This window comes from Dipodomys spectabilis, unplaced genomic scaffold, assembly GCF_019054845.1.
Source record: "Dipodomys spectabilis isolate Male_0828 unplaced genomic scaffold, ASM1905484v1 ptg000263l, whole genome shotgun sequence".
NCBI classification, from domain to species: Eukaryota; Metazoa; Chordata; class Mammalia; order Rodentia; family Heteromyidae; genus Dipodomys; species Dipodomys spectabilis.
This window is the reverse complement of record NW_024870940.1, coordinates 1,512,403-1,522,988: the sequence shown is the minus strand read 5'-3', so window position 1 is coordinate 1,522,988 and position 10,586 is coordinate 1,512,403. Positions and strand designations below refer to the sequence as shown.

General features: G+C 38.2%; 1 protein-coding gene across 1 annotated transcript in view; it reads right to left on the bottom strand.

The window, feature by feature from the left end:
* Positions 1–671: 671 nt before the first annotated feature.
* The window catches only part of Mtmr9 (myotubularin related protein 9), a 29,518-nt gene continuing 19,603 nt past the window's right edge, over positions 672–10,586 (bottom strand). Inside the window, exons 8-10 of the mRNA XM_042699847.1 lie at positions 9,527–9,747; positions 7,824–7,975; positions 672–5,177 (exon numbers count right to left, since the gene is read on the bottom strand). Coding sequence (XP_042555781.1) covers positions 5,014–5,177; positions 7,824–7,975; positions 9,527–9,747 — 537 coding nt within the window. The 3' untranslated portion in view covers positions 672–5,013. The remainder of the gene's footprint in view (positions 5,178–7,823; positions 7,976–9,526; positions 9,748–10,586) is intronic.

The window sequence follows — 10,586 nt, the reverse complement described above, 5'->3', positions numbered from 1 at the left end:
TTGTGCCCTCCACCCAACACTGATGCTGTGTTCTCAACAGATCATTATCAAGAGCACATGATTTACTCCTAGTGATGTTAAACTTCTGCTTGGATAAGGTGATATGTACTGGGTTCCTTTGCTGTAAGATTACTATTTTCCCCTTTGTATTAAGTAAATACTTCGTGGGAAGATAGTTCAAGACAAGTACTCTGTACCTGCACAAACTTTCATGTGCTAGTTTTGCCATTCACTGGTGATACTGCCTAAACCAGTTATTACATGATTCACTGAATAACCTAATTTCATCATCCTTTCCAAGTTTAGTAATTGACATCTTGCTCTAAAGTTTTCCTTTTCTCTCACTGATTTGTAATTAATATGCACATTTATCAATAGTATGTACAATACATACTCCCGAGTCTTAGGAAATACCTTTTAAGTATTTAAGAGGAAAGGGTCACGAGGAGTAGTTTGCCTGCCCATATTTCAGCAAAATAACACATACGCACATGTACGATGTTGAAGAAAATGTGGGAAATGTTTTCAACCATCCAATTTAGGTATGTGGGAGATTACTGTATTACTTTGCAATCTTTTTTCAAGTCTCAACTTTTTAAGTAAGAGTTTAATTGCAACACTATTTAACCTCACAAACATGTTAAAATTATAATTAGCCTACAGATTTATCAGTGTTCAAATATTTTATTACCACTGTCTATAGCGATTAACACTAGTATCTCTGAAACAAGACACAGGAGACCACCACACACAAATATTACACACTGAGAACAGTATCACATTTGACCCATCTCAATTCAGTAAACCAGGCTTGACAAACCAGTCAACTCAAGAAGTCTAATTCCAATTAGAGGACACACTTACTACTTTGTGAATGTTACAAATAATACTCAAATATATACAGACAAAGTTCAGAAAATTTCCCTAAGACCACCTGTGTGTACACACACACACACACACACACACACACACACACACACACACACGGACAGGTTTACAATATAAAAACCTGTACTTTACAGCACTCTTGAGGTTTCAGCAAAGCATATGTTATAGACACATTTGCCATACAATTTTACTAAGGTAAGAATAATCCACTTATATCCAAGAGTCACATTCAAATATATCAAGAATACAATCGATACCTGGCTACTGAAGAATGCATATTCTTTTTCTTATAAACTAAGTTGCATAAGTGCAGTATTTTTAGTGTAGATAGTAAATAGATCTGTAAGGATCTGAAACAATGGGATTTAGAAAAGATCTCTGTGGGTAATTCACCTCTGCAGAGGTGTGTTCATTTGAAAAGTCAATGCCTGCCTGACAGATGCAGGCAGGGTTGTACAACTGGTCTTCTTACGAATCATAGTTAAATCTTTAAACTTGTGGACTGGTTCTAAACCGTCAGGATGGTTAGTGTCTGCAGCAAGCTCCATGACCTTTTACTGCATAGCACAAACTGCTGCTCTGAAGTGTTGTTCAGAGACAGGACAAGAGCTTGCTTGCTTTTTTTTGGTCTTAGCAAGACATTACGTTTCTTGAACAGGAACTTAGTTAACTAATTCAGAACTCTTAAAGCCTTCTCCTGGATTTTCAGAGCACCTATTCTGGGACTAGGTTTAAAGCAAGAAGATGCTGTAGACCATGGAGTATAAAGGTTCAGTGGAAGGTAGAAGGTGATTTATTCAAGTAAACAAAATTTAGCAGATTCTAGGAAAGAAATACAGCATTTCATATCATCTAAGAATAAAGAAGTCAGTCTTTCAATGCATTTTGTTAAGATGGTAAATGTTTTAAGAAGCATAAAAATACTAGCTGGTAATAACTTAAAATTGCAGCCCTGGAGGAGAATGTTTTCTTCATAGGAAAGAATAAGCAGGGACTATGCTGTCTTGAGGTATGCATGAACCCATACTGGACATCCTGAAAAACTAAACTCCTCAGTGAAGTTCCAAGCTTCCAGAACAGTGCCCATCCTCCACCCAGGAATGCTGTTCTAATGCAGAATTGAAGAAGTATCCTCCTGTAGCTGTCATCCGCTAAACCTAGAGAAGGCAAACTCAGCTTTGACTCAGACTCAAGTCCGACAGTCAGTGGGCTCAAGGACCTATGAGGACCCACAAGGACAGCAGCTGTCCCTGATGCCAGGTAGCTACAGAGGATTGTCTCGCCGCAGATTCTTCAAATGCTGCAAGATGTCACTCCCACTTTTCACTTTAAGAGACTAAGCAACTGGCCAGATCTTTTTACTTCATAGAAATCAAATCCCGACTGACCCAAGTCTAACCCTCACTAAGCTTCATCTTTTTTAAACGAAAAGCAGTGAGTCTTCAATCCTCTCTCTGGGATCTTTCAATGAATGTCAACCATTGTTTTTTCAAGTTTGTTCAAAACACTCTAAAATCTTGTTTTGACAGCCTAATTCTTCCTAGAAATAAAATAAATTTATGTTGTTTTAAATCTATTGGATTTCATTATTCTTTTCATTCCATTTAATAAAGTTTTGACCAAATATTTACTGAAAAGGTTTGCCACCAAGTTATAGGGTTCTTAGATAAGCAACTGTGTTCCTCTGATTAAAACAAAAAAACAAATCCAAAAATGTATTAATTTAAATCTAAAAGTCCTGTATTGTTGACAAAAAGAAAATTATTTTAAATTGGTCCTTGTGGGGACAACTCTATGGACCATCCTTCATATAAAAGCCATCATCCTCTACTCCAAATTCAGGGGTGGCGACAAACACACACGGAGTTGATCTTTATCCCAGGCTCCCAGGCTGTCTTCATTAAATGTTATCAGAGATAATCATCAAAGGCAACTTCACCAAATAAAATACTTAACAAGTATCTTTCCATGAATGTATTTTATTTTTCTCAAATGATGAAAGGTGACTGAAGCCCTCTTTAAATGGCATTGATAATGTACTTATTTTGGATAGAGTCCTTAAGATTGAGGATCCTAATACTTACATTATTAAATGACCTTTTAAAATGTGCAGATATCAAAGTTTGTTTTCATAGCTTCCAAACACACCTGAAATTTAGATAATCCCTTAAACTAACTCTAAAATGTAAAAATGTCAAAACAGTGATGACAGCTGTCTCAACAATAAAGAAAACCTGGAATACTATGGAGCTCTTGTCTCTGGCTCACATACCCAATGTTCATTAGGAAGAGGTATAGAAGTACCTGATGGGATCTGACTTCTCCATGATGAAGTCTAATGAAACCTCCCTGCAAAGTCTCCATCCACAGAAGCATAGAGTTGATGATATAAGCAGTACGGGCTCACTTTTAAAGAATCGCCTAGGAAAAAAACCTCAACATAGTTTTATTTGGTGAGAAGCAAAGGGCTCCTTTATATGTAGCCTTCAGTCAAAGGTGGGAGAAGATTAAAAAAAGGTCAGGCACACCAGCTGACAAGGCAATTCTTAGGAGCCATTTCTAAAAAGGAAGGCTAGTTCTTTTTTTTCCAAACCAAGATGGACATTTCACCCAACACAGAGATATCAACAGCAAAATATAACATCTCTTATACTCTCCTTTACTTAAGCTTTTTGGTGAGAATCTAACTTTAGCCAAGAAACTAAATCAAGAATAAAACCAAGCTTAGTGAAGAGAGGCAAATTAACCAGAACAATCTGTATGGATGGTTGCTGCCTTTCCTGTGTTTCCTAGAAGGAAAGAGAAAAAAATGGCAAGTGGGCAAAGAAGATGGAGAGCACTTCCCAAAGCTTCTGACTAGGACCCCAGGTTATGCTAGAATGGAGTTTTAATACATTTTTACCTCTATAAGTTACATTTTAACCTCTAAAGTAGGGTCCAATCTGTTGTTATAAACTGAGATGGTTATACACAGAGTGGAACTTGTATTAAAGATTATTCAACTGTCCTTTTAAAAGAGAACTACCAGAACAGATAGTGTTGGTTAAAATGAGCAGTGCCACAAGAGAAAAGCATACTTGGAAAATACTGAACCACAAACATGGAGAGCATAGGCATAAACGAGCAGATCACAAATGTAGCCATTGCCCTTTAACACAGAGACAGCTAAAACATTTCTCAAGTTCAGAACCTAAAGTGGCATCATATTCACAAACTTCCCCTTGAGATAGATTATGTTTGCCTAATACATACAGGACAAAGCGGCACAGTTGATATAAATATTCAAATGGCTCAAGCAAACAAGGTTAAACTTAGTATTAGTAGGCTCTTAGAATACTTAATAAAACAAGACACACAACGCCATATATAATATAAACCAGTGCAATAAGAACTTTAGACAAGGGCAGTGCATCTCTGGTTTAAGAAAACCATATTTACAGTTTAATTATAACAAACTAACACTATTTGAAGTCAAAACCTGAAAAACCAATTCCTATTTTAATTCTATATTGCACATACTTTTAGTGTCTATTCGTAACATACATTTCACTGTTTTAAATGTAAATGTCAGGAGGACATATATGTTATCCTATAGGAAGAATTTCCCGTGAATAACTATTCTAATTTTCCTTTCTTGACAAGACAGAACAAGAATGAATTCAGCTTTGTCAGTCCAAAACTGTTTGAAAGAGAACAGTTGTTTTATATGGCAAATAGAAGTAGCATGTTAAAGACAAAATTCTTGGTTTATCAATCATTTTAGTTTTGAAAAACACTTCTCTACTCAGTGCCTGAAAGCCTGACCCATCACCAAATATTCCCTAAATAGATGATCTGTGCCTGGGCCTACTTGAGTACCGAATACTCAGGGGACACAGGAGAGTGTTAAGTGGCCACCAACATCACTCCCAAGGAAAGGACCAGCACCTCCTTCCTTCTCCTAAAGCAAAAGGTCTAACAGGCCACAGAAACCAGATTTGATTGCAGTGACCCTCATTCCATGGCATTAGAGGATCCCATTTCCAAAGCCGGTCAAGGTTAGTGTGTACAAGTAAATGGAAGGGCAAACAGAAAGAGAGGTAAGCTCAGGCTGGAGAGGGTCCTTATGGTGCATGGGAACATCCTTCAAGGACTCTCACAAAGTCCATCTTCAGTTTCTAGTTCGGCCAACTGCCTCCTCAGGAGATTGACTTTTGCTTGTAATTCCTTATTATAGTCAATGATGTTAACCATTTCTTCATATGCTTCATCCAGATACTTAGAGGATCTGTTCCAACGGAGGAAAAGTCCTATGGAATCCATGAGTGAAAAACAGAAGGGAGAAAGATACATTCAATGTATCAACATATTATACATTTTCCCCTTTTCAAAACTCATACTGATTTTTTTGTATGTGATTGTGGGGGAAAGAATTTAGGGTCTCACACATGCTCCATAAGAACTCTATTACTGAGCTTTATACCTTTAATTTTTTTTTATTTTGAGGCAGGGTCTTATTATGTTGCCCAAGCTTACCCCAAAGACATGATCCTCCTGCCTCAGCATCCCAAGTACCTTGGATTACAGGCATGAACCACCACACCCAGCTCACATTTTATTTTATTATACTCTAAAAGATTCAGGGATTTGGAAGGACTGAAAGAAACCAATTAAATACAGGATCCAAGAACTTTATGTACATGCTTATTAATTACCACATATAAAAAAGTACTGTTTTGTGATATACTCAGGAAACAAAGCTGGTAATTCACAGTGTTATAAACTTTCCAGTTTCCCAACAGTGATCATTTGTTTTTACAATTGCATAACTATGCTTATAGGACCCCAGGTCTTACACATCTGAGAAAGTGAGTGGCGGTAAAAGCAGAAGCCACACAGGAGTGTGTGCATGTGCTTCCCCCCCCACCCCCCATTGTTTTTAAGGCAGTGTTCTAGTTCTGCAGACAACTGAAGCTTTCAATTAGTATTTCCCTTCTGTTATGGTCTCATGGGATCCATGGGATGCCCCATGGATAAGAAAATGCTCAGGTACTCAAGTCCCTTATACAAATCACACATCTACACACACCCCTCCTAAATTTTACATAATCTCCACATTACTTATCATTCCAAATACAATGTAAATGTTATAAAAATAGTTGCTATGCTATATTGAGAATGACAATGTATTCTTAATTTTTTTGACCCACAGTTGGTTGAATCTATGTATGTGGAACCTACAGATAGTGAATCAATAGTATAAAGATCAAGCGGCCCGTCCTGTTTCTTCTATTACATGCTTATTCTATTCTTTTTCTTCAATATAGAAACCACTTTTGATACCTAGTGATAACGTAAATATAAATAATAGCCTTATACTATATTATGCACGCACACATACACATACACACACACACACACCCCAATCATAGGGTTTAACCTTCTATAGAATTTCCTGGCCTTAGACTGAGCAAGTAAAAAATATAACCTATTCTATAATCCTATTCTTCATGAAGCAATAGGAATTTTCCATAAAGTAAGATTTCCTTCTTTCACTTAATCTCTAATTCCCAGTGAGGTCTGATAAAAAAATTAGTTAAATAAAAAAATAGTTAAATCATACAACAGACCAACCAACTAACATTTCTCCTGAATGGCCTCTACTTTTCAGTGATTAAATATGGCAGTGGGTTTTAGGTAGACTGTCCCAGAGATTTAAATAGGAGTAAATCTGCTCAGTCATTTAAGAGATTACTTACTATGACCTATAACAATCAACAGTAACTTAGAAAGTTCCTCACAAAGAACTTCTCTTTGTGAAATCCTCCACGAAGTAGATACATGAAAACTCATACAAGAGAACCTACAGAGTTTGGGAGAAGGGGCCGGGGGTGGGGGGGTGGAGCTCAACAGACAGGCGTAGAACCAGAAAATGAGAGGGAAAAGCAATCAACAGCCCATGCCAGGAAGAGCAAGACATCATGGCACATTCAGAGGAGAGGCAGAGACAGACTTAGAAGGCAAAACATGTTTCCTACAAAGAATAAATTGCAATTTCCACACATGGATTGCCCTTGACGGTAAAACATAGAATGCCAAACATTTATAGTAATTTAATTTACCAAACAGCTACTATTCCTAAATCATAAAGACATATGTACTGTCCTTAAAAAGATTACAAAGAATAGTATTTTACAGCGTTTGTCTAATGAACGCTTAATATATTTTAAATAGATTTGGGCAATTTATTTTATTTTTTTGTCGGTCATGGGGCCTGAACTCTGGGCCTGGGCGCTGTCCCTCAGCTCTTCAGCTTAAGGCTAGTGCTCTACTACTTGAGCCATAGCACTACTGCCAGCCTTTTCTGCTTATGTGGTGCTGAGGAATTGAACCCAGGGCCTCATGCATGCAAGGCAAGCACTCTACCACTGAGTCACCTTCCCAGCCCTGGGTAATTTTTTTAAAACAAGCTTTGCTATTTAAGACAGTAAGCTTCAGTAGTCTGGAAACCCTACTTTCAAACATGGAAAACTCAGCATGATCGCTGTTCCCAATGAGTGTCTAAAGCTTTATTCTGATGGTACTGTTTCCATTTAAAGAATCTGACTGGAATGAATGGTCCTCAGATCATATGATGGCATTTAACACAAGAACCTAACTTTATGGCCACTTAATAAAGGAAACAGGTGTTTCAAATTATTCATGTCCCAACTACTTACTTAACTCTCTTATGCTACATTTCGCTAAAGAGAACAGAAAAGAAAATCAACCAGAAGTGTCTAATCACTCCACGGGTGACTGAAAACAGAGTATGACCAGAGAAAGGAAATGGAAGAAGGATCACATCCCCATGGAGAAAACAGTAGCAGCCAGCTCACCATTTTCACATGTCAACAATGGCACATGCACCTGTGCAGCAGACAGAGCACACCTGAGAGGGAGTAAGAGTGAGTTACCTTCCCACAGCTGGAGACTTTGTGGGGCAACCGAAGGCCAGATGACAAGGTTGTTGGCTTCAAAGAGAGGATTGGTGAACTTACTCAACTCACAGGGCCGATTGACCCAGGACCACAGAGACATTGTTTTCTGTTGTAGCTTCAATTTACATCTGCTCAAGAAAGAAAATAAAGCAGTTAATTTATAGTAACCACTGTCAAATGTACCTCTCAGCAGAATAGGTTCTTTATTCTGTTCAACAGAAAACAAGACTCTTAAAAGAGAAAAAATATGCTGTAAAATAAAAATATTTGCCAGAAAATTCAAGCAGCACTGTAACTCTCAACAAGCTAGTAAAGACAAAACTAGAATCTGGGCTTATCAGGTTTGGTTTAATTGGAGATAAAAAGTCTCTCAGATTTGTCTCCCCAAGCTGGCCCCAAACTTCAATTCTCATACCTCAGCCTCCTGAATAGCTAGGATTATAGGTATGACCCACTGGTGCCTAGCCTTGGCTTTCAAACTAGTCAAGATTAAACAAATCTAGACACTTGTGAAAAAGTTGCTTAAGTTTACTATTCAGTTCGATGATGGAGATACCTACCAATGAGGCAAATCTTGCCTCTACCCAGAGGACACCCTGGTGATTGTACCCTAAAGAAAGATGGCTGGTTAAGCATCTTGAAACATCATTCTGATGTAAGAATCTTCTAATCTATACACCTGACAGCCTCTGGGCTGTGAAGTAAGACTGTCACTCAGGACCTGATGACAATTTCCAAGTATAACAATCAGGTCTTTCAGTAGGAGCAGGAAGACCTGTCTCTAGGCCACCCTTTTGGTGGTCAACTGGCTGTGGGTCCTGGCATAAGTCACTTAACTTATCTGGTTCTGATTATCTTAATCAATAAAAAGAGAAGGAGGCCAAGTGCTGATGGCTCACATCTATAATCCTAGCTACTCAGGAGGCTGACATCTGAGGCGAGTACCAGCCTTGTGCAAAAAATTATGAGGGACAGCACCCAGGCCCTGAGTTTAAGTCCCAGACCAGAAACAAACAAACAAACAAACAAACCAAAAACGAGGTGGGGGGAATGGGAGTAGAGTTGGATTATGTTAGACTTCTCCCAAAGGTAAGACATTTCTACATTCAAAATGACTGCTCAATTTACTCAAAGCTTTTAACCAGTAAACGAACTATTTTAGAATTGACCTAACAGATTAATTTCAATAGATTTAATCTAATAGATTAAAATTAGTCTAAAATATCCCTCATTTACATGTGATTATTATGTAATATAATTACATACTAAGTCTAAACTTACAGTAAGTCTAAATGAATGTTATGTAACACTTAACTGTAGCCTCTATCTTTTTTCTGTTGTTGTTGTTGGTCGGGAGGCTTGAACTCTCGACCTGGGCACTGTCCCTGAGCTCATCAGGTCAAGGCGAGCACTCTACCACTTGAGCCACAGCACCACTTCCTGTTTTCTGGTGGCTGATTGGAGATAAGAGTCTCACGGACTTTCCTGCCTGGGATGGCTTTGAACATTCAGATCTTAGCCTCCTGAGTAGCTAGGATTACAGGCATGAGCCATGGGCGCCTGGCTGTAGCATCTACCTTTTATATATAACATTCATATAGCCCTAAGTTCTCATTTTTCTTAGGAAGTGACTAAAACAACTAAAAGTGAAATTGACCCCATGTGAGCAGTGCACCCACCTTTCACTTTCACTGTTGCCCAGAAATGTTCCAAATTGTGAGGCATAGGCATGTTCAAAGAGCATGATGAGGAAGTGCTCATTAAATTCAAAGGAACATGGGAACTGACGGAGTATCTGCCACACACAGTCCAAGAAGAGAAGAAACACAGGTGCCTCCCACTTCTGCTTACTGTTGCAATAGGCAGACTGTGCACAACGCTGAAGGAATGGGTGACCAGCCTGGGGCAAGAGAAATGGGGTAAGCCCACATTACAGCACCATTTCACACAGTTAGGGTGACTCTAAATCTTCTTAGGTCTGTAAAATTTGGAACCAAGTCAAAGAATATAAATTCTTGAGTACAAAACCAAGGACAAGCACAAGGATCACATTTGTCCACCTGAAATACTGTCAGTTACACTGAAAGCTATGTAGGCCTCAACAATAAATGGAGACAGATGTGGAACTCTAAAAAAGTTTACAGTCAGCTTAAACACTGAATTTTTAGCTATATTTGGGAAAAGTTATTGTCTAGAAGATCTCTTAATGAATACTGTAGTTGTACAGAGATAAAGCTGTCCTTACCCTCTTCTCTGAAAAAGAACTGTAAGAGTCTATCATCTATTGCTCTTACTAAGACTCATTAGCCTGCCTGCTTAGAACCCAAGTATTGACCTCACCTGAAATCACATTGCTCTAGACATCTCACAGTCCTGCTGTCTTTCCTGCCTTATACTTATCTGACAATGAAAATTCCAGTGACTGATGGGACCTGGATACCCATTAAAATGGCAAATACAAATTAAGTAAAGCACATGCACTTGCTTTTTTACTACACACCATGGATATGTATCGAAACAGACGTCCACCAAACATGGAAAGTAAATTCAGGACCATCTGCCTTAAACAGATAAAAGTTGGCTATGAGGCAGGATGAGACAGGGCCTTCGTACCAGCATCAATGCATAATACATATGCACTGCAACTCGAAGGATTAGAATCCTTGTACATCAGAGACACATCCATATATATATGCATATATATATATATGCATCTACTTTCAATCTCAATTATTAAAT